The sequence below is a fragment of the Ruditapes philippinarum genome, unplaced genomic scaffold (assembly GCF_026571515.1).
Source record: "Ruditapes philippinarum isolate M1 unplaced genomic scaffold, ASM2657151v2 ctg40_1_1_1_1, whole genome shotgun sequence".
Taxonomy (NCBI): Eukaryota; Metazoa; Mollusca; class Bivalvia; order Venerida; family Veneridae; genus Ruditapes; species Ruditapes philippinarum.
In genome coordinates this window covers 433570-459484 of record NW_026863541.1, presented here as the reverse complement: position 1 = coordinate 459484, position 25915 = coordinate 433570, and the positions used below count along the sequence as shown (strand labels likewise).

At 32.4% G+C, this 25915-nt stretch overlaps 2 protein-coding genes across 4 annotated transcripts in view; both read left to right on the top strand.

Moving 5' to 3' along the window:
- Positions 1 to 25915, top strand: part of LOC132722430 (uncharacterized) — a 123453-nt gene that overhangs the window by 81294 nt on the left and 16244 nt on the right. The window lies entirely within an intron of this gene.
- LOC132722429 (medium-chain acyl-CoA ligase ACSF2, mitochondrial-like) lies at positions 10058 to 12268 on the top strand. The gene is made up of 2 exons (XM_060706937.1): positions 10058 to 11246; positions 11524 to 12268. The coding sequence occupies exons 1-2, from the start codon at positions 10302 to 10304 to the stop codon at positions 12250 to 12252; spliced, it is 1674 nt and encodes a 557-aa protein (XP_060562920.1). The 5' UTR covers positions 10058 to 10301; the 3' UTR covers positions 12253 to 12268.

The following is a 25915-nucleotide window of genomic DNA, read 5'->3' as shown; positions in this document are numbered from 1 at the left end:
GCTTCAGAAGCGAGCGCTCTAGAGTTCAAATCCCAGTTAAGGCAACTCATTTTTTTTAATTGTTTAATTCAAATAAACATTGGATTGAATATCAGTGTTGCAATTAGTTTTATTACCAATCTACTACAATTCAAACGCTGGAAAGCATTGGTGGCACTATACAAAAACAAATTGGTTTATAATCTAACAACCTTCACCCCTCTGACATTCTGAGACCCAAACAAATTCAGCGCCTTCTGTGTTTTGATTTATATCATATCATTTTTAAACGTATTCTTTCGAAATAACACTTTCCCTACCATTTTCTTCTGAGAACTTCTCCCGAAGTTTTATTACGAATCATGCGATTTTTTTTTTCAAATTGTTTGCAAAAACATGTATTTGTTTACATCATTTTTCACACGGAATTAAAAAGAATTAATCAACCTGATGAGATACTCAATGTGAATTTTGTCTTGCGTCCACAGAGGTCTGGTCATTACTATAGTGAAAATAGCCATTACATTTGTCAATTTATCAACATTTGACGGTGCTCTAATGTCTTTGTTACAGTTACTGTCAGGTCAGATTATTCTCATGAGGAATTAGCAGTAGAATTAGCCGGAGAAATAGGGGAAGTTTTATAGATATGATTGTATTTAACTGTCTATCAAAATGAATTCGCCTTATATCAATTTAGATTTAGCCGACTGCAGATGAATATTCCGAACAGTAACTCAATTATATACCAATGGATGTCTTTTTTTATATCAAATGTGTATAAAATATGTGTGAAGGGATATAGTAACTACTACTTCTTGAATTTTGTCTGTACTTTTGGTTCAACTTCTGGGGTAAAGGTCATATCATTGCAAGTTGAACTTTCAGCTAATAAAAGCGCTGTTGGAAATGTAAAACGCTGTAGATAATCCTTTAAAGTAAAGTACTGAAATATCATTTATAATATCCGTTACATTATTAAGTTTTCAAGTTAACTAGATTTTCTACAACTGAAACCATTATAGATATTTAAAGGCATTATATGAAAAGGAATTACTAAAGATGTTATATTCGTTTCAGAATTTACTGCACTATAACGTGAAGTGCAAAAGTTGTTATTACAATTTTATACAGCAAGAGATGGTCTTTTCTCGAGCATATTTACAAATAGACTGCCTCCTATGATGTAAGAAAAAATTGCTTTCTTATCATCCTCAGATTATTGACATTGATCTTTAATCCTGCGGAGTAATATGGTAATCTTGTTCTTAGGGATATTCGGATAACTTTTATAGACGATGTTATAATCGGTCCAACCACAATGATAATTGAGTCTGAAACATAGTTAAGTGCATCAACTTATGATCACAAAATTTACTTTGTTTACAGACAGACATGTTGTTGAGGATATGCATACGGCAATAGGTTATCATACAATAAATACTAAAGTAATAGAATAAAATAGGAAATGTAAAATTACGAAATAGATTAAAACTTAAAGTGACATTATGCAAATGTTTTGTGGTCAAGTTGAGCTGAATATGTTTTATATTTCAAAAGAAAAACTTTGATAATGATGATTAACCAATATTTCATAACGATTAAATATAGCAGAACTGCCTAAAATATATAACGACTGTCCCTCAGGATTTATCAAGAAGCGTAACTGATACATTTCAAAGGGTATTTATAGAAATTTATTTTGTTTAATGTGAATTTGAATTACCGTATCGTTATTTCGGAGCAGTTCAGAAGAAAGGATTTTAAAATCAGTACGAAGTTGGCTAATATTTCAATTTTTTGTAAAAAGAAAGGTTTTTATATTTTACTTTTCAGAATTTTAATAACTGTGTCTTCAAATGATTTCTTTCAGATTTGTTGAATCACTTGGACATATAATACATGTAGATATTTTCATGAGATCATTTCAACAATTATTGATGAATATATATGGGTCGCGTCATTTACTTATATACTCTTTATTTCCACTTTTCAGTGATTATAACATATATTACAAATTTATACATATACAAAATATAACAATATTATTATTCAATTACATGACAAGATGTATGTTTTACATAAGTACAAAATGCATTATATACAAAATTTTATGAGATTTTACATGTAATATAATAACGTCAGATGTGAATTTAATACACTTTAATCTAAATATTGAAATTTAGAAAAGATCCTAAGAATGATAATGCAAAACAGACTGACATAGCATATTGTATTCAGTATTTGTACATATACTAGAGTGACATTAAACACTTATCAATTGTTCTATTTCCTTTATAAGATGTCTTGACGAAACGAAATAAAAGATATCTATAAGGAAGACAGAAAAAATAAATTTCTCCCGGCAGTAGTAGTAGCAGTAGAAGAAGCCGCCGTCGTTTTTTTTTTTTTTTTTTTTTTTTGGGGGGGGGGGTCTGGTACGTATAAACAAGATATGTAAAAATTGCATATCAACAAGTCTAAGTAAAACTATATCATAAAAACATAAAAAAAGCTTTTTTTTCATTACGGAGAATTCATTTTCTTTTATTTAACCTATTCGACTGAATTCCATCAGCAGTTTTTTGCTTCAAAGGTATTGCTAATAATAAAGGCATAAAATTATTAATTGTTTCACGTATTTTCTGAGAGCAACGTGCTAACAGAGAGATTCTGAATCAAATTCACCCAAGTAATATACTTAAGTTTGTTGAAAAGGCTATGACATCTATAAATTAGGAGAACGTGATTTGAATAATCAATGTATTTAGCCTTATTTTCGAATAATTCAATCAAATTTACGAGTTTGGTTTCTTTGACAATTTCTGAAATGATACTGCTCCCGAAACTGTCATAATAGTGCGCGATATGTTTTTTTCTGGGTTTTTTTATTAACAGGTTTTGTGCGCATTTGAACTTTACTAGGTATGAAAACGGGAGGAAGCGAATTTGTCGAGTAAATTCAGAAAAATACCATTACTTTGATTCGACTCCTGATGTCTCCCAAGATAGCGAGATTAAAATAAGAAAATTTATTCATCAGAGTTATCTGTTCCACTTTTTCCACACTGATTCTTGGGATATTTTGATCACATATAACAATATTAAAAGTCGGGTACATTATATTGATATATGCACGGACTATAAAGGACATACACGTCATATGACGTCAGGCCCGGTGAACCAACGTCATACAAATTACTTCTCCGCTCAATGTTATCAATTCTCTTTTAATTAGCATGTTAGAATATAAATATATAGACTTAATTGTATAGTACAATATTACATGATTTATCGTTCAAATACTTTAATTAAAATTAATCATTCAGTCCCACCGGCCTTCGTGATGGTATGACTACGCATTTGAACTAGAATCGTGCATTTTTGTACGACAATGCACTTTTAAATTGATATCTATTTCTTAATTAAACATTAAGGGAAAAGTCGCCTGTCAATATGTACTATATTTGGGTAGCTTTGAGCGGAATAATTCCGGTAAGTATCTGTCTAACCGGCTTAATACCGTCTGACAGATAATGTTAATTTGTATGTATTGTTTCGTAAATAAAACAGTCTGTAGAATAAGAATTTGATGATTAGACAGAAATCCGTGACAGGTTTCGCAATATCCAAGTCTGAACGACGGAGCGTAATCTATAAGGCGTTATGAAGCCAAAATGTCTTGCTTCTTCCCTGAGACGTAGAAGTATGGTAGCATTTTAGAATTTGGTACACAAAATAATATAATTTATAACATTAGATACCATTAAATAAACAGTACCGTTTTTTGGATTCTTATAATTTATAAGACTTTATAATTATTCTGAATGTTTTAAGAAATAATTTTTATCCTATACATGTAAATATTCTGTGAAGTTTGAATTCCCGTCATAGGATAAATAACGTTATTTTTCGTTGTCATTCTTTTATTTGAGATTCATACATCACAATATAATACATTTGTACCATGTTTGAACATCGTGTGTTTAACTTATAATTACGATAAACATATTTTTCAAGTTTATGGTTATGTGTTTATACGTTCTATTTTCAAGGGAAATGATACGAACCTATTTCATGTAATAGTTGATGTCTTTTGAAAATCTCGTGACCTTTCTCATAAGCGGACAGTTGTTTTGTAAAATTCGATCTCTGCGAGAAAGTATTTCGGGGATTTCAAACAAAAGGCTCATTTACGGATCACGCGATGCATTTTGTTTCCTATCACGCGTAATCTAGTCTGGAATTTTTTGTAATTACAAAGTAGCCTGCCAAAGTCCAAATCAAATTAGACAGGGAATAAATTGTCCAATTAATACCGAAACAACCTGATATTGTGTTTGGAACAAAGGAGGTTTCATTATTCCTCTGGATTCATTTTTCGCTCTAGCTAGCTGCCTGTTTAATAAGTGAAACTTTTGTGCGCATGTCTTTTATCCCTTGCATTCTGGGAAAAATTGTCGTCTGCTAAAATGTCGTCTGCTTGTTTCTTTGATTTTATTCAATTTTCTTGAAATCGAAATAAGAAATAATATCGAACTAAGCGGTGTTCATTGGCTATTTCACATCAGTATTGAGTTTTAAAGCGTAGGTTTTGACCACGAAGGCCATAGATTTTTCTTATATAAAGGCACATTTGCCTGTGATATAAATAAGATGAAATGTTTAGCGTTAGAGTATTTTAGCATCACATGACAAGAAAGTGTAATAAGAACGAAAAATATCGTTTAAACTGCTTTATTATTGTTGCCTTTATAAGACTTTGTTTATCTATCTTATCGGAGGGCGAACATGTGTAAAAAAAGAACAGCCACATATACATATGCGTAGTCCGTTGGGCAGTTAAACACTGGTTACTTTCTTCTTTGTTTAAGGTGACAAAATTACGAGCCACTTTAGAATAAACAATTAACGTTGGCTGCTTAACAGCCTAGTATCTGACAAGTCGCTGAAGTCCGTACTGGAGACTGTCTTGGTACAAAGTTGTACCAAGCTGTACCAAGCTGTAAGTGAATCGTAGCTTTCAGCATTCGGTATAAATTATGGAGACATATCAACTATAAGTGCATGTATTAAAAGTGCCAGGAATACCCTTAGACGAAATAATTTTGCATAAAAGATTAGCAGTTCCTAAATAAAGATTACATTTTTTTGGTTAAGATTTTGTTTTCCTTTCTAATGAATTGGAAACAATTTCCCTAAGAAAGGAACTTTTATTTCCACAAGTTGTGTTTGAGCGTATGAGCGAAATAATTCCGTTAAGTGAATGTCTGCCCTAACTTGATTATGTTTGTCAAGAGGTGCAACCTTTCCTGCATTGAATAATATAATATAGCAGTCTGCAAAATAAGACTGATGATTGGACTCCGTGACAAACTTGATAAATAAGTGATGAATTCGTCTTTTCTTGCATTTTTACTACTTTTTGTTGAATAGCATTTCGTTGGGTTCATTTATTGAGTTGGAAAAATGCCAAAGATATCCAAATCGCAAGTTTGTAAATATGGCGCAGGTCTTAGGGACATGTCACCAAATGACTTCCGAGGCGTGCTTATTGCACACTTAAGTCAATTTCAAATAATCTTATTAAATCATAAGAACCAGGGGCGATTTGGTTATTAACCTTCCGGGGTTTTTTTGTTTGAAACACGAATACTTTAAGGAATTGCCGTTCAACTTAATGAGCAGTCAAGACTCAATTTTTACCCTTTATCTGTATATTTAGTGGTTCTTGATGATTGCATTGTTTCTAAAATTTACTTTAAGCCATTTGAAATAATCGTCTTTCAAAAAATATATAATCACATATATCATTCAAAAAATTTTAAAAAAAAGTATTAAAATACTTAAATGTTTTATTGTTATATGAATCCGACTTATAGGTAAAATTGACTTGACTTGACTTGTTTATGAACAGAATAAAGGAGAGAGAAAAGAGAATTTGAGAGAAACGGTACAGTTTATCTTCGGTTACCACTACATATGAAAGTAAAATATGAATTATTGGCGTCCGCGCCGAAGCGCGGCGCCCTTATGGAATGAAATCAGATTTTGTGAAAGGGTGACAGCAACTTCTCGAGCCTTACTGTCGGTCATAATAAAAGCCGATCATTCCGATCGGTATGAGGTTGCTTGATTAAAAAAAATGTCTCGATATGTACAATGAAAAGCGAACTGGAGAATTTCGCAATGCATGAAATAACCTTTTCCGTCTCTTCATTTTTTTTATTTATCATTTTGCAGTACACAGTATAAATCTATTTATAGAGGGATGTACTGCTATCGGTAATTCCCGGTCCCTCCCGGTCTATTTTGACCGGGATTTACTAGTGACCGGCGAATAGTATATTAATATACTCGTTAATAATAGTAACTATTATTATTCATAATAGTATGAATGTTTGTCACTTAGTTTTGTTACAATAATTAATAAACATAGATCAACTCTCAAATTTATTGATTATTATTATACATAAACATACAATTCGAAAAAACGCTAACAAGAACAACAATATAGCATGTTTCATTTTATCTATATGAGATAAAAACAATAAATATGTACAATAATTGAGAAAAAGGTACATTTTTATGGTATTAATATGACACTATCAACTTTGAAACATTTTTTTTTAATTTGTTATTCGTGTTTAGTAAAGATGCCGAGGAATTATTCAAAGTTACAAATTAGATTTTATGAATTATTCAATTGATTGATAATTTAAAAAATGATAAAGAAAAATACAAATGTACATGGTTTAAGAATAAACAATATTATATATTGAAAGATTAAGCATAATTTACTGACTTTTTCCAGTTAAGTTTTGACTTATAATCGTCGGTCAATATGACAATTGAATTCTTAAAATTTGTTTTACAATTTTAATGAAAAAAGAGAGTAGTAAACCTTAAAACTCAGTATTAGAATAGCACATAAAACACAAAAAGAGAGGAAAACAATATTCATAAAATCTGTATTTTTTATATTAAAATAGATATTACAATTATTGTATAATAAACAATTATGCTCAACGTGATCAACATGGTAATATAACCAGTGTCATATTTTTACTAAGTGTGAACAGATACCTTAAGAGATCGAGGGTCTTCGCTAATAGCGATAACATAATAAGAGACAATTCCACAAGTGTGGTGTTGATCATGCGTTACACATATGGATTATAAATGATTGTATACATGTATATCCGTTGCTATTAATAATCACGATCATAAAGAAATTACAAGTAATATTCTAATCTCTAGCATGCCAATCAAAGTTCACAATGAACAATGTCTTTCGTCCATTCATTGTGGTAAAAACAAACTAACCATTGAAAAGTTTATAAGAATATCTTGTCATCATATGTCTACTAGTTCATCTTCACTTTCTGCATTTCTTGCTTGGACGCCCTTTGATGCTTTGCATCAATGCTTTTCTTGTAAGTAGCTTGTAATGTAACAAAATACAAGTCTTATTCAATCTATGTTATACATGTAGGTAAGTATTAGTTATTCACTATACAATGATATTTTAGATGGAATAATTGAATAAAAATCTATGAATAACAACAAAAAAATCAATGTTAAACAGGCTTAACACACTTGAACGCGTAAGTTAATTAGGGCGTTTTATCCTTTGTGCAAAGGCTCATTTCTTAAGGTTCTATATGTGTGAAATGGTATTCATCTCCTACATCATTCAATGAGCTTATTTTACATTTCTTTTCCAGAATGTTCCGGCAGTGTTGTTGCTATTTTTATCAAGATTTACATCGTACGTATACGGTATTTTAATGTTCGTCGTATATCAGCTGAGTGGTCATTTGGAAAACAAACGAGGTTTATGCACATGGTTGTTGTAGAATGACCACATCCGTTGTCTGGTAGAAATATCGATTACGATTAGGAAACATTTGAGGGAAAGAAAAACTGAGAATGAAATATATATAACTCATTTACAGAATATATTATTCTTACAGTTGTTATCACGTGTAATTTTGTCTGGCACGCGATCAGAATGATAATGAATAATAAAGAAACCTGCCAAATGCAAGCCAGTTAGACAGGGAATGAATTGGTCAATTAATTCCTAACAATCTGATATGTTTGGTACAAAGATCATTTCATTGTTCTTAAGAATTAATCTTTCGTGCAGAGTTGTATCAATGAAAGACCCGATGTTGTCACTATGGAGCGCTTTGTCTGGCAATTACAGCATTTTAATTGAATTATTGAATTAAAATTGGAACTATCCTTTTTTCTGATAGCGAGATTGATAATAAATAGATTAAATGATATCTAAACTATGAAAAATACTACAACAGCTTTTTTTCGGTCACTGATGTAACAACCGATGGAACCTTTTAGGATTAGTTCTTGTCAAACGTCTTACGTGTACGGTATAATGTTAACACTAATGATAACAGGCGTAGCCGGTGTAACGAAGTAAATTGACGCCTATTCCCGCCACCCCATAGAATTATGATCCTTGGTCAATATATTCAAAAGAATATTGACTCCTAGGTCTTAATGTTAAGACCCCCAAGCCACGGTATTTTGACACGCGCGAAGAACTGTATCCCACTTAAAATAACGACTCCTGTCATTTTTGTCGCCATTTTTTAAAGACAGAGGACCCCTTTCGTAATATACGACAAAGAGAATGTACCACTAACGTTAGTGTTGCGGCAACAACAGTAAATCCCAGAATTTAATAAACTTTTTAGATCGATTAGATTGGGGTCCATATACTACAGGTCAGTATCATATAGAAAAGGGGTCAAATTGTCTATAGAATACGGATCAGGGGGTCGTAATTCTATGGGAGTTACTTTCCTTCGTTACATCGGCCTTTATCTGCAATTTTTAATTACTTAAATATTTCTTAATGCTTATTGTTGGATTAAAGATGACCCTCTATCAAAAATAATGGCCCCTATAATGACTAACAATGCAGATTGTGCTGTTCGGATAATGCGTTGTCATCTTCGCATACAAGCACATGTATCAACTTCATTATATTCGTCACTTCATCACTTTGATCGCAAGCGGTGATAAACGAAAGCCTGTAAGTGTACAGATAAAGCTTTGTCGTCTGTATTTTCGCGCTCAATTTTACCCTTAACTTATTGAAACTCTTCAAATATTGATTTAGAATACAATATTATCAGGTTACATTGTAACTAGTGGGAGTGAGCACGTGTTTATAAATAAATATGCATCTACTTAGCTGATATCATGACCACACATTCAATGGTTTATAGGTCAAATGCTCAAAGTAAACAAAGGCTGATACTGATATGATAATGATAGGTCTGGGATGATAATCTGACCTTTATATTTACAAACTATAAACTATTGAATGTTGTTATGCTGGCTTTTTTTTATCTAATCCTCCCCAGCCCCACCCGATGACCCACGCACCACAATATACTGTCACTTCCGTGGGTTTGATACAAGGGCAATCTCTCGCTAATCTGCTGTTCTCATAATGATACAAATGTTCGTATTGTTTTAAATGAAAACACTGACAAAATATAAAGCCAAATATACTAAACGCTGAATATAAACATATGAGATCAAACAAAAAGTGAATATTTTAAACTTTAATTGTAAACATTTTAATTCAATTAACTGACTTTGTAAAATTTACTTAATTGATCATATAAAAAAATGATGTGTCTATAATCAAGTATAAACATTCTTAATTGAAAATATTCTGAAAGTTGTAATTTTATAAAGACATTAATCATTAAAGTCGTGTGTTGTTGGTGTAAATAAGGACGATATTAAACAATAAACAAGTATACATGTTTATTGACAGACCTATCAAATCAATTATTAACGTATAAAATAGGCAAGTATAATTAACTTTTTATGTACAAAAGGCGGAAGTTTATTTTTTCATCCATAGATTGAGATCCATATCACTTTTAACCAATATTAACTGTAACAAGTATAAAATTTGGATTTCGCCAGTGTATCATACATGATCTATACTATAACGTCTCTTCAGTCCAAACTACCTGACACTATAGCAATGTATAATACTCGACTTTGGTCAGTTTATTATAAACACGGGGTAAATATACTGTTGTTTATTACTTCTTTAGTCAATCCTTAAAGTCATATGAAACTGACTTTACAAAACACGTGACATACAACTATTCTATTGTTGACACAATGATAATATTAAAAGATTTAAAATAGAAGTTACAACGATACTAAGTGGATTTACAAAATAAAACGTCAAAAAGTGCGTCTATCGAATCTAATAAGTCGAACTTTCGTTGTTTGCAAAAGTCTAAGTGCACAACTTACCAAAAATGAATGTCGTTGAAGTACAACTTACAGAAAGCTACATAAAGACGGAGAGAAACCTGACAGCGAAAGAGCTGAAGACAATACTGGACTGTTTGAAATGCTATGCATCTAACATACCGGATAGAGAAGCTATTGTTTTTGTATCTTCCGACTTTTCTCGTGAATCAGTCACGTGGACAAGACTATACAAAAAAGCGCGAGAAACAGCCACAGCCTTGATCACTCTTGGAGTAAAGAAAGATGAAGTTATAGCAATAAATGTAAGAAACTGTGTTGAATGGCTCTATATGGTTATTGGTGCTATGATGGCCGGGGCTATACCTGTAAGTATCTCATTCACTTATACAGATGGAAGCGATCTGGTTGCAATGATGGAAAAACTTCAGACGTGCAGTCTTTTGGTAATGGACCCTGGTGAAGATGGCGCTAATTGGAATATAGTTAAGAAATTAGTAAATCTGCAAACGGAGAAGGGGCATGTTACAAGTGAACAAATGCCATATTTACGATATTTAATAACACATAAGGATGAGGATTTCACTGACATGAAAGATAATTTACATCTAAATGACTTTATTGAAAATGTCCAGGAAGTTATAGAGCTTCCTACAATCATGGAGGACAATATAGCGTTTTTGTTTCAAACTTCCGGCAGCACAGGTGTGCCGAAACTAGTTGCGCATACCCATAAAGCAATTCGTATCTGTCAACAAGTGGCAATGGAAACGTTGGTTGCTGGTGAATCAGCTACCTTTAACGACAGACCATTTGCATGGATTGGTGGCTTTCCATTGACGCTGATTTCCGGAACAAAGCGCGTCACCATGTCAGGATTTAGTCCCCCACCAACTGACCGAGCAGCTTTTGTTATTGAAATAGCAAAAAGGGAGAATTGCAGTTCAGTCTCTGTTCTTCCCCAAATGATACATGAATTCATACGACGCCAAGTAAGCATTTGTGATTCTTTTATCACTTTCATCGATCTTACCTTACTCAATAAAATTATATTCGCCGGCCAGTTTGTATTTACATCATGTTGTTAAAAACTGTTTTTATTTTAAAGATTAATGTATTTAAGTATTCACATGATATTTATAAGTTGTAAAAATTAAACTAAAACATTAACTGTTTACAATTTCTTAAATTTTCAATTCAGAAATACTTTTTACCAAAAAAAAAAACGGATTAAATCAATATTGTAATTCCATGCTGTATACTTTTAAGGACGAGCTTGTTTTTGATTGGCCAATCTATGCTGTTGCTTCTGGTGGACAGCCACTCAGCAAAAGTGTTGCAAAATGCATCGGCAAAATAAGTCCAATGTTTGTCGTTGCTTATGGTTCAACTGAAACTCAAATTACTTCAGTAGGCGTGTTTATGACAGATGAACAATTCGAAGAGAACTGTTGTGGGAAAATATTTCAAGGTCCCGAAATCGAACTCAAAGTGGTAGATGACGATGGTAAAATTCTTCCGACCAATACCTATGGAGAAGTTTATATACGCGGAGATCCCGTATTTAAAGAATACTTCCACGATGAAGAAAAAACTGCAGAAGTTAAAACAGCAGACGGATGGTACATTACAAATGACCTTGGCAAGCTCACCGAGAAAGGGGTCCTCTATATACAAGGTAGAAAGTCTAGTACAATCATATCAGGCGGGATGAATGTTATTCCGGACATTCTAGAAAGAGTTATCGAATTGCACGCTGATGTAGAAGCAGCAGTTGTTGTTCCGGTTCCCGATGACGTATATCATCAAGTGCTCTGCGCATGCGTACGTTTGAAACCCGGAAGTGATGTCACTGAGCAGCAACTACGCGCTTTCCTTGAGGCTTATCATAATGATAAGTCAGGCGTTTTTACCGTTTTGCCAACATATTATTTGTTTCTTGATGAGCTTCCGGGTGTTTTTACTGGCAAGATTTGTAGGGCAAAGTTAAGAGACTAGTTTGTTAAGCCCTTTGGAAAAAAAGGTCTGATAAAAATTAGATACTTTAGCAATTCAATGACGTTTTTCGTCTGTAAAATTTAAAACCATTAAATTTTTATTTTTTTAATTAAATTTTAACCCCTGTTTTTTGGATTCCCCTTTTGTAACGTGTGAAAAAGGGGGAAACAATGCTCCCGACGTAAAAAAAACATGTTGAAAAAAAAACCCATATAATAGGGGAAATTTTAAATAATAAAATTTTTAAAGGGTATCACTTGGGTTTAAAATAAACATACTTTTTTTCCCTACAGAAGGAAAGCTTGATGGGGTTTAAATTCTCCCATTTTTCAAAGGTTTTTCAAAAAATATTGCCATATACATTTATACAGATAGATTTAGCAACACATAACGGAAATAGATAAATCAATGTAAGAATTTAATGACGTCATGCATAAAAGGGGTTCGATCCTCAGAAAAAAAATGTTTAATCTTATATCGAAATCATCTTGTTTTTTTTGTTTGGTTGTTTTTGTTATAAACTTTTAAAAAAACCATTTTGTTTTAATGACACAAAAATCTTTTATTGAGATTACTTTTTCGCACGTTTCAAAAATAATCATAGCGTCCCCGTTGATTTAATATGTTTCCATACATGTTTCTCTTTTCTCCCAACCCATTACTCAGTTAAGTTAATATAGAATTTTGTTCCCGTTTTATTTCAGTAATTCCGTTTGTAGCATATAAATTATCTGAACTGTGTCATTTCTAGATGGATGCGATTTTGCAAAAATAATTTAATATATATTTTCATCTTAGTTTCCTGGGGATTTCTCTCGTTTTGAGAAAAGCATAGAAAATGTCGAAAACGTAATTTGCGTGTGTATTTTAAGCATGAGAGCGAGATAAGATAGATGTAAAGAAGTTTAAAGTTTCTGTACTATGCAAGATTCGTCGTTATGCTTTTTGGATTCTGGAATAATTATTTATTTTGCGGTCCGATATAAATTATTTAGCTACTAGTATATATTTCGCAGAATTGCAGTACTATAAATCTGTATATACTAAGGTTAATGAAATAATATATTTTAAGATAAAGTTTAGAATAAGCTGTATAACAACAGCATGTAATGATAAAATGATATTCATCTTCTCAATCACTTACTGAACAGCATTGACATTATCGTTTATATTCTATTTCCAACATATCTGCCAGTTTTTGTGCAGTAAGATCTAAATACATTGATGAATCTTCAAAAATAATCATAAATTTGAATGATTATCTTTAAGCAAGATAATCTTTGTATCAATATGACTTTGGTTTATATCTATCGCTTATAGAAAAAAATACATGCAACTTAAATATTTTTAATCTAATACATGTATTACCAGCAATTTTCACACTACCATTCTAGCTTATTTCTCTAATTTCAATTGAGTACCTTAGAAAGAATTGAAAAAAATAAGCGAGTATAGAAGAGGGACATATTAAATCAACTTGTGTTAAAGCAAATCTGTCATTTCAACTCAATTTAGTCTCGTGATATTTACGTTCCAAAATAGTTACGTCAATCTGCGTTAGAATTGGTCAAATTAAAACAATTGCAAATTCCTTTATATTATTGTCGAGAGAACAATTAAAAGAATAAATGTATCAGAAGCAATTTCAACAATTCAAGTTATAAATAGAAACGACTTTAATTAAATCTAAAACCAGTTTAATATTCCAATTTCATTTTCCAATTTGATTAAGGAAGGAAAATTGTGAAAGCTTTCGAATAATAACATTTAAACAGTAATTTTCGAAAATTTATAGCTCACAACAGTTTCATATAATCCTAGGTTTAATGGTCGTGCTCTTAAATCGTTTTATACGGTAATCGCGGAAAACAAAATAAAGTATGATTTTCTTTCTTTGACATTTAGGCAGTACATCCATTTAAAAAAAACTCAGACAGACTCATTCTGTATCTAAGATAAACGTTGAGATAATATTTAAATGCCTTTATCATTGAATGATTTAGGCATTACGTTCAACCTTTTCTCCCTTTTAAACAAATGAGCCTTTGTTTGACAAGATCTTACTGTTGATCTTTGCTGCGCAGACGCTTGTTTGTTTTTATGCCGCCACAGAGTGGGAGCATATAGCGTTGCACTTGTCCGTCCGTCCGTCAGTCCATACGTCCGGCCGTCCGTCCGTACGTCCCGAAATCTTGTGAACGCAACTCCTCTTAAACCGGATGGCAGATTTTGCTTAAACTTACAGGGATGAACAACCTGAATGTGTAGATGGTATTTAAGGAAGGAATTTTTGCTGCGACAAAATTTAACAGAATTATGGCCCTTTGTTGATTTTTTCACTGTATACTTTGTAGAAATTTTGTGAACGCAACTCCTCTTAAACCGGATGGCAGATTTTCCTTAAACTTCCAGGGATGAACAACCTTAATGTGTAGATGGTAGTAAAGGAACGAATTTGCGCTGCGACCAAATTTAACAGAATTATGGCCCTTTGTTGATTTTTTCACTATATACTATGTAGAAATTTTGTGAACGCAACTCCTCTTAAACCGGATGGCAGATTTTGCTTAAACGTACAGGGATGAACAACCTTAATGTGTAGATGGTAGTAAAGGAAGGAATTTGCGCTGCGACAAAATTTAACAGAATTATGGCCCTTTGTTGATTTTTTCACTATATACTATGTAGAAATTTTGTGAACGCAACTCCTCTTATACCGGATGGCAGATTTTGCTTAATTTTCCAGGGATGAACAACCTTAATGTGTAGATGGTAGTAAAGGAAGGAATCTTTGCTGCGACCAAATTTAACAGAATTATGGCCCTTTGTTGATTTTTTCACTATATACTATGTGGAAATTTTGTGAACGCAACTCCTCTTAAACCGGATGGCAGATTTTGCTTAAACTTCCAGGGATGAACAACCTTAATGTGTAGATGGTAGTAAAGGAAGGAATCTTTGATGCGACCAAATTTAACAGAATTATGGCCCTTTGTTGATTTTTTCACTATATACTATGTAGAAATTTTGTGAACGCAACTCCTCTTAAACCGGATGGCAGATTTTGCTTAAACTTCCAGGGATGAACAACCTTAATGTGTAGATGGTAGTAAAGGAACGAATTTGCGCTGCGACCAAATTTAACAGAATTATGGCCCTTTGTTGATTTTTTCACTATATACTATGTGGAAATTTTGTGAACGCAACTCCTCTTAAACCGGATGGCAGATTTTGCTTAAACTTCCAGGGATGAATAACCTTAATGTGTAGATGGTAGTAAAGGAAGGAATCTTTGCTGCGACCAAATTTAACAGAATTATGGCCTTTGTTGATTTTTTCACTATATACCATGTATATGTTGTCAGTGGGGGCATCCGTGTCCTTTGGACACAGTTCTAGTTCTTATTATAATGCATTGAAATGAATGAAATTTGTTGAAATTGTGTTCTTTTGTGAATTACCTCAAAGTGTGGTAAAAATGGATTTTTTGTCTACTTTTTTGTAGTTTCATAACACAGGCATGTATTGAACAATCACAAATAGTTACAACCAAGGTTGAAATTTTGTTATCTAACTGTCAGAACCTTTCAAAGTTGTTTTACAGATAGTATAAGTAAGTAAAGACCTTTGTTTAAAGACCACTTCTGCAAAAAAATAATAATACCTGTTTAAGAGACCACTTTTTAAAAATAACCAATTTCACTTTTTAAACAAACTGGTTTATGCATTTATGGACAAGGTGGACTTGTGTACAGAAGGTCAATTTTACTCATAGCACAGTCAAATCTGTATCAAAGTTTGTCTGTGAATAGAGATAACCCTTTAAATAAAGGTCACTTTTTGGTAACCCTTTTCTGATAAAATAGAATAAAGTAACCACCAGATAAATACCACCTATATATAAAGACAGTATTTTGTCTCTCTCGCTTGTATGGCCTTCGTTCACAAGTTTGACTGTACATGTACACCGTAGGGAACGTGTTACAGTATCGCGTTTTTCGGTTACAGTATAGAATTTTCAAGATGGAGGATTATTTATGGGAAGAGAGGTAGGTGATTTTTATTCAGGTCCATACTACTAGTAGTTTAGTTTCTAAAAGATGTGTTTGTGCTTTGCTTGTAAGGAACAGAATCCGGTATCTAGTCATATATTTCTTCAGACCCTGCACCGCAGATTTATCTCTATATTGTCTCATAAATAGGCAGATTTGACGGTCAAAAAATTTGAATCGAGAGACCATCGCATTTTTCTCCCATTCCGACATTATTTAAGCATGCCTAGATAAAGTAAATCTACAAAACGTTAGTCCTTTATGTTTAGAAACGTTTTTAAAAGAAAATAACCAGTTGAACCTATTTTCCTGTTGGTAAAATGCTTTGAAAAAATAAACAATGTTACAGTATAGAGCGAGGTTAATTTTGAAAGGTTACAACATAGACCTAGCGACTTTGATCCAATTATGTTACAGTTTATACCAAGATTTCGGTTACAGTTTAGATGCTTGCCAAATTTCAAACAAAGTTCGTGTATCCATTATTTTTATGAAATAACTCGTACCTTTCTATTTAATACATTCTTGAAAGGTTGTTTTACTTTTATTCTTCAGCAGAAAAGTTATAGTTTCCTATTTTTCTTACTTTAAGTTTCAGATTGAGACTTTTTGCAGAATAAGTAATGTCCTAAGTAAGGACTGTTTTCACGACAACAACAGTAACTTTTATCGAATTGTATTGAGAGAAGAAAGATTATTGCTTGATTTCATTACACATTATAAGAATGCCTATTAGTAATAAAATAGAGAAAAAAGAATCCTTAACAGAAGTCCAACACGGAAAACATGAAAATGTTGCAGGCTCAGTTTGATTAAACCTGTTCATGGACGGTAGTGGTAACTGCAAGCTACCGTCCACGCCTCCTAGCACCGGTTTCAGCAGAATTCACATTAAACATGAACTGGTACACTTCAGATTTTTTAATATCTGTGGATGTGTTCATATGGCGGTTATCATGGAACCTTCAATGTGACACGTTATTGCCATTCTATGAAAAGCGGCATATTACCCCCAGGTAAAAAATTGCGTGTGCCCTAAGCGAGAATACAATGAGTGAAACTAAACAAAATGAAATTTTGAGAGGGGATCGGAGGTTATGAAGCCTGCATACCATAGATAAGCTGTCAAAAGACACAATTGACAAGCAGGCAATACCCTAAGAATGATTAAACAGTATTTAAGTGCGCTATACTGCAACCTTAAATTTTTTATGTTGGAATTTCCATGTACAATAATGTATTTTGTAAGTATTTAAAAGGGTTTGTGAACATTTTCAATTTTGTTGTGTTGAAATTTCTTTAGGGATTCTGTTTAACTCTATTTTGTTACGTTTGGCTTTCTTTAAAATTCAACGACACTAAGGTCATGTGAAAACATTCCTGCTTTAGTGTTAAGAAAGACCCCAGATACCCTCTGTGAAACATTTCAGACACGAGCGGGCACCTGACTAGAACCACTGACTTTCCGTCAATTAGCTTGATAGATTTCTCACATACAAAGAATCCAAAGTCATGATTGGATTTCAACTACAGTAAATGAAAGATGATTTGAAGTCGGCGGCCTTATCCCGACTCTGCCACTATTATGTACCTCCATCAGGCTCACTAGAGAAGATATTGTAATTGTCTGACCTTAATGTATACTCTATAACTTTCAATATTATTTTCTTTTTCAGAAACATGAAAACTGCTATACAGGATGTCTGAAATAAAAAAAAAACGACTTTTAATTTAATAATGACAAAATAATCGTAACTTCAACAAAGAAGCATTCGAAATGACGCCATGATCATGATTTGATTTGAATGCTTTTGGTTCGAGATGAGAAGGGTCTTTAAACATTGCCTTTTTTCAAAATATATGTTTTGGGTTTTCGTATCCCCGATTGCAACCAAAACCATTTGAACAACTTAATTGGTAGAAAGTCATGTAAATTTCATCACATTTAAATTTAGTCAAGTAGTTACTGAGCGGATGGGATTGCACACACTTGTGTACGTCAGAAGGACGAATAGCCATCGGGCCAATAAACTCACAGAGATTTAAAAGTCTATGTAACATTCATACATTTTACCTAGTATATATAGAAAATATCGAAGTCTAAACTGTAACCGAAATCTGGGTATAAACTGTAACAAAATCGGATACAAATCGCTAGGTCTATGCTGTAACCCTGCACAAATTACCTCGCTCTATACTGTAACATTGTTTATTTTTTCAAACGCATTTAACGAACAGGAAAATAGGTTCAACTGGTCATTTACTTTTATAAACGTTTCCTAACATAAAGGACTAACGTTTTGCAGATTTACTTTTTCTAGGCATGCATAAATAATGTCGAAATTGCAGGAAAATGCGTTGGTCTCTCGATTCAAATTTTCAAACTGTCAAATCTGCCTATTTATGAGACAATATAGCGATAAATCTGCGGTGCAGGGTCTGAAGAAATATATGACTAGATACCGGATTCTGTTCCTTACAAGCAAAGCACAAAAACATCTTTTAGAAACTAAACTACTAGTAGTATGGACCTGAATAAAAATCACCTACCTCTCTTCCCATAAATAATCATCCATCTTGAAAATTCTATACTGTAACCGAAAAACGCGATACTGTAACACGTTCCCTACGGTGATGTATATAGACCTAAGAATGCGTATTAATCAGAAATATTGTCTCAAAGCATAGAAACCAATTGGTTTGTTTATTATTTATAGAAAATTGCCAGGCAATATTTTTAAGGAGCAAATGCCACAAACGTGGTTTGTTTGAGAAAAGATGTGACATGAAATGTCATAAAAAGTGAAAGATAAACACGATGATCGTGCTTTTATCTTCAAGTAAACAGCGTTTTGCGCGATGTTCTTTTTTATTTATCTATTTTCTTGCACGATGAAATAGAATCATTGAGATTATTCTAAGTAGTGTTAAATATTTATGCATCCACATGACTAATTAAAATGAAACATCGCTGCAAAATAAAAAGAAAAGTCATCCACTATCTTTGTGTTAAGATTCTTTGTTTAAATCCGTGTCTTTCACATGTTCAGAATTGATCTATATATACCCAATTTATCCGAACAAAACATTTTTCATAGTACAATAAACAAAGAGAAATGATGAACTGACCAGAAGTTGCTCAAATCTAGTTCTTTAATTCCAAGACATCTCTATAATTGACAGTTCCATTTTCAGAGCAGACTTTCCTTAAATCAATCATAAATTAAGCTTTAATTAAGCATCTATTAAGCATTAATCAAGCTTTAATTTAGCATAAACTATGCATAAACTAAACATACGGATTGAATTATTTCGTATAATTTCATCTATATATTTTTACAATACATATTTAATCGACGAGTTCATTTATCGTAAAATTGCATCTAAATTTAGGATAAAGAAAAAACGGTTAACAAACGGGTAAGTCTATATTATTACTTGAAACTAGGCATTACAGCCTTGTTTGACCTTTTATAATACATCTATTTCTCTTTTAGTCTATTCTGTTCAAACCCATTATTCTTGGAGATCTAAATTACTACAATGGCTGTGTATTAACCAATTATACTTGCCAGCGTGAAATTAGTGAATTAATTGTGTTGGCAAGGATGAGGGCAATTTAACTTAATGAAACTACTGGATAAATTGAAGGAATCCGCGGGGAAAACTCCCATTATTCCAAGACCAAAATAAAAAATAATTGCTATTGTCTTTGACAACGCGTCCTTTTTCCATGGAAACAATTTTTTTGCTTACGAAAAAAGCGGAAATTAATTTATTAACCGGATCACACGTGATTTTAGACCAGCAAAAAGTAATTTTAGTTCTGTTCATTTGAGGTGTTTGTGGCCTGTTTAATTTTTCGTCCTGTTTGACACTGTTAATTCTGTCGTCTGGAACCTGATGACACGTGCTCATTTGCACGCATGTATGTTCAAAATGTATCCATAAAATTGATAAAAGAGTTATCATAATTTAAATAAAAGTTTATTTATGCTTGGAGACGTATTTGAAGTGTGTAAATTATGTGAGTTTCAAAAAATAATTTGTCTTTCTTTTTTTAATGTTAAGTTATTAAAATGCAGAGGCAAAAAAGTGAACTAATGTGAGTCATCAAATTATCATTCCCATTCCAAAGTTGGCTTCAAAGATTTAATTAATATCGTGCATAAAAACTAGGCAGCTAGCAAATAAATTCAGATGTGTTTTGTCTCGAATATTTGTTGTTGTTTTTTGCTCTGACTTTCAAGAGATTGAGCATCTCCAGACACGTTGTATCCGGTTGTAATGATTACAAATGTGCAAAACTTTCTTCAAGAAGCAAAAAAAATTAAAATGATCTCTCAAAATATTTGAAGAGATACAATTTTTTTAAGGACATTTGTATTCATGATATTGTCTGTTCACCACTTTTTCGAAGAAACAATACATAAAGCTATTGAATCAACTATGTGTCACGGTTCAGAAATGTTCACTTTTTGGGGAGAGTGTGTGTTAGCGCGCGACCGAATAGCTCAGTCGGTAGATCCGCGGTTCGATATTCCGAGGGTCCCAAGTGCGAGTTTCGGTCAGGCTGCACATTTTTCTCACCCTGTGACATATGGGCATTAAAATAAGCGAAATTCACGTCAGTCATCAGGTATAAAAAGATCATATATTTACCAAATAAACTTTGTCTTATTAAAAAAGGCCTTGCAAACAAAAGTTCTACATAATCCTTAAAATCTTAGTTCAGATTTGCGCGTTTAGTTATTTCTGATCGTTAAATTTTCCATAAAAACATTTTTGCATAATAACTGCATGCAGGTAAACTTTAACGGAGGAAAAAACATGCACTGACGATAGATTCTCGTGACCATGCGCCGTTCTTGAGCGTTACGGACTTGGGCTTTAGATACGTCCCGGAGTTTCTACAGATGTTAATGCGCACGAAAAAGGTGCATTAACCCTCTATTGTCAAGGCTTACATAATTGTTTATTCTCTCAGTCGTTTACACAAACTATTTGGTGTATTTTGCACTATTTACACTCTTACCATACTAGAAAAGCATACGAATTCATTGCAATCAACGTCGAAAACAAGAAACAAATAAAAATTTATTGAAACTCTACAGCTATTGTATGAAATCGATTCAACCAATATATGACATTAAAATTAAGCGCGACAATTGTATTGTTTATGTATTATAGAATATAATTTTGTATGCCACCTTTTAAATTATTATCAGCTACAGTGTCTATTTTAAATACTTATGAAAAAAGACCCTACCCCTTTTAATTATCAACATAAATAATGATGCTGTTATAAAATGCGCGAAAACTTGGATATCAGACAATGTGGATTGACAATTATTTAAGACTTACTTCTATGAACTGAAGTATAAACAAGGACAATCGTGTTTGTTGAATTTTGTCGTATGCTGAGTTCGGTCGTTTGTTATGTCGCCTGTTGACTTTGTCGTCTGTCAATTTGGTTTTCTGTTAATTTTGTTGTCTGTAAATTTTGTCGTCAGATACTTGAAGGAACTATTTTTGAATGAAATGTGATTTTTGCCGTATGTCGAGTTTTGTCGAATGTTTACTTTGTCGTCCGTTGAGTTAATTTTTGTCGCCTGTTAAGTGTTGTCGTCTGCAAATTGTCCGTTACGCAGAATCCTGTAATGAAACATTTCCATATAATAGTTAAGATCATTTCAAAATAAAGCTGCTTTTACAGTCTTTCCTGTTACAAATTTTGATACGATAAAAGCTTAAATGTATCCAGAAATATGTCTGAAAATGTGGAGTGCTTTACATCCGGTCGTAAGTGCTTGTGAAATAAAAGAGCCCATTCACACATTATAATCGTTCATCATTGACATAAAAGTAAAAATTATAAAATTTCAGTTATACATTTAGTATTAGTAATAGCAAAGATTTTATTAGCCTCGAATTCAGGCGTTGATATTTTTTGCTTATTCATAATATACGCGCTATTTCATACTCGTTCGTTTTTTGATGATGTCGATTTGCGGAACAGAAGCACATAAAACATGGACAAACTGGAACCCAGGCTAAGATTTTATAATCCACTCAATCAAGTCATAGATATTTTAAGTAGCTGTCAATGTTTAGTTTATAATATGAAACAGAATATAATATGAAACAGAAACATTTTCAAAGGATTAAAGATAAACCCGAAGCCTAAGTTATATGAATAGTATAAAAACATGCCAATAATAAACAGACAAAAGTAATGTTTTAAATTGAAAATAATGCCCATCAAAGCAACCAAGACTACATGTTTCGTTTGAAATATGTTACTTTTATATGATCGTGTGTGTTGACCTTAAAGCTACATGCATCCAGATGAGTCAAAATATTTCAATGAAATAAAACTTGAGAAAAATCTACCAAGATGTTAGGAAAAGTAAAAAGTTTCAAGATTCAATATTTTACATATTATGTGCGATTAATAACTGATTTTTCAGTATTTAAAATTATATTTCTACTGCATTACTAACGCAGTAATGACTATAGTTACTGTATGCATATTTTGACCACTTTTTGGTAATTTACGTGGTTTGTAAGTGCCATTGATAATGTGTACATTGTATTTGTTTCCTTTTGTTTCCTTCACAATATTACACATTCAAATACATTTTCAAAATTTACATGAAAATTAGCATGAATCTTGAGGCGTGCTGTAAAGCAGCTGGTAATAGTTTTGATTTGCACAATAAGTTGAATTATCACAGCTTTGTGTTTGTTTGTGTGTTTGTTTGTTATTTTAGGACTTTTTGGGACAGTTTTTTCTTCTTCTCTATTCTTTTTGTTGTTGTTATTGTTGTTGTTGTTGTTGTTGTTGTTGCTGCTGCTGCTGCTGCTGCAGCTGTGGTTGTTGTTGTTGTTGTTGTTATTGTTTTCCGGTTTACTCCGATTTTAACATCGAAAATGTAATATTTACATGACTTATGTTTGTAATTTTGATATAGATTCATCATAATAATGCAAAACATGACACTCGATGAGCCAAAATATTTCAAGAAAATAAACTTTGAGAAAAATGAACTCAGATTTGATAAAAGTATAAATATTAATTATTAAAGATGTATGCAATTAACAACTGATTGTGCAGTATTAATCACCATATTTCTACTTCGTGGCTTGGCTTTGATTTTTGATAATTTTCGTAGATTTTGGGCGCCGTTTGGCATGTGTAAATTACGTTATTTGTAATATTTTACTTTTAAAAAAAAATCATGAAAATAAGCATGAATCCGGAGGCATGCTGCTCTGAATGGAATAATGGGACAATGCTCTACAGAACAAAATGTTGACAAGCGTTTTAAACACTTTTTTGTTATTTATAACTTCTATTCTTGTATCGGCATTAAAGATTTGACAGCACGATAACGTTTTTTTTTAACTCGTATTTGTTTAAATCAAGATCTGAGGCTGTCTTTTCGTAGAAGACCGTCATGATAAATTTTCACTTTTTTACATGTTTTCTTGTTAAACATGCGCGGCAAACTATTTGCAGAAATGGTTTTCTGAATAATTCCTCGCTAGAATTGATCCCAAGGCTTTCATTTCATGCATCAAAAAATAACAAGGCAATGGGCAAATAAATTAGAATTTGTTAAATCGTAAATCTTTTTTTCAGCGGGTAATTCCCATGAGCCTCGTGAAATGACGTAATTTCCTGTTCTAACGCCTTTGAATAATTTTCATTACGTGCAAAATTAATTACACAGGTTCTGTGGCCGATGAAAAAGAATGGAATAGAAAATCTGAAGTTTACTTTGCAAGTTGAATTGCGTAATACTTGTTCAAGTATTTGTGTGTTTGTTTGTTCAAACAATTACAAAATGTAGTTCTTTATTGTCGTTTTTTTCCCAAACATTTGAGTTCGTTCGTTCGTTCGTTCGTTTGTTTGTTTGTTTGTTCAAATATTTGTGTTTGTTCAAAGACCCGGAGAAAGGGTAATCCTTCGGGAGCATTTATCACAACAAAATTACATGAAATTTGCAGACTCGGTTTGATTTTGTCTGTACATTAGAAATAATGACAAAATGCAACATCCCTCAAGCCCCGTAGCGCCGGCTTGAGCGGCACTCAATTTTCTACAATTTGAAGTGCTAGAATGGACCAGAAAAATAAAACAACCGTGATGTGTGTAATTGTTCAAATGTTTCAGATTTCACGTGTATTTTTATTTGTACGTATAAATGGTTGTTATTTCAAATATACAAATGTCTGTTTGTTGTATTTGTTCTTTAATAAGTGGTAGTTCAAAACAAAGTTCAAACATCAAATAATGTAATTTTCAAATCTAAGAAATATCTCATCAATTTGACAATCTACTTCAGTTTATTTTTACAGTTTTAGTAACTAAACGAAATTACACAGTTTGTAGATAAGAAAAAATGGATATTATACAGGAATCTCACTTGGTGTAGATGATAAACTATTTAACAATCTTAGAAATAATACCATGGAATAGCTTGTTTAATTAATTCTGTCGTCTGTAAAAGTTTTCGTCTGACATTTTGATGCCACTTTATGTCGAGTGTCCATTAGAGGATAATGGTGCCCGTTTCCAGAGAATAATTATCGCACCTTAGTGCAGTAAAGGAATAAGTTCTTTCAAATTTAATAGGAGTTAATCAGTTATTGCACTAAAGTAACGTTATGTTCACAGATTATGTTCACAGATTATGTTCACAGAAGACAGTACCGGAGTTAGCATCTTTATGTCCTTTCAATGTGTATGGATTCAAGGTTGGTAGTGGTAATGGGGTGTTGGTAGTTTACCCTCCGGATAACGGTAGTAAGCCTCTTTGAATTCACCAGAGCACAGTTCAGCCACCGCATCGTTACGTCGCCATTTTATTTTCAAGAAAAACAAAAATCAAACAATTTTACAATTTGTTTTCATACATGAACTTAAGCACTTTGAGTAATTTCCTTTTGTAACAAATTTGCGTATTCAAAAAGAGGCTAATCAGCTAAGAATATTTATTTCCTATTCTGTCGTTTCTGTATTTCGTTCGTTCGTCCGTTCGTTTTGTTGTTTGACGCGAATTTTACTACACTCTTTTGGTATATCTCTGCGATCAATCCACGTAAAAACATAGCTAATCATCGAAGAATATTTATTTTCTAATCTGTCGCTTCTAATATATATCTGAGCCTTGAACCTTTTACAAAAGGACAATAAGACAAAGCCAAGAAAACAACTTAGATGGCTGCATAAGATGACTGATGACAGCTTAATAAATCTTTACAATTTATAAACATTAACTCCGCATCTTCAGCACGGACTTTTTTCCTATCACATATTTTTAAAAAAAACAGGGGGGGAAATTTTGGCTCCTATAATTCGTCTGTTGAAAACTGCGGGCAATTCTTTTAATATTTTAAATTTCAAGGTAGCCAAAAATCCTATTAAAATGTCTTATAAAATTTTAGTAAAATCAAAGGGGTTTATTTAAAGCCGGGGAATAAACCCCCAAAATTTTTGCAAATTTTCGGGTTTTAATAGTTTTTTTATGCCTTTTGACTAAAATAGTTCTTTATAATATTTTAATGGTTAAACCCGGTTTTGATTTAACTTTATTTTGGGAAGG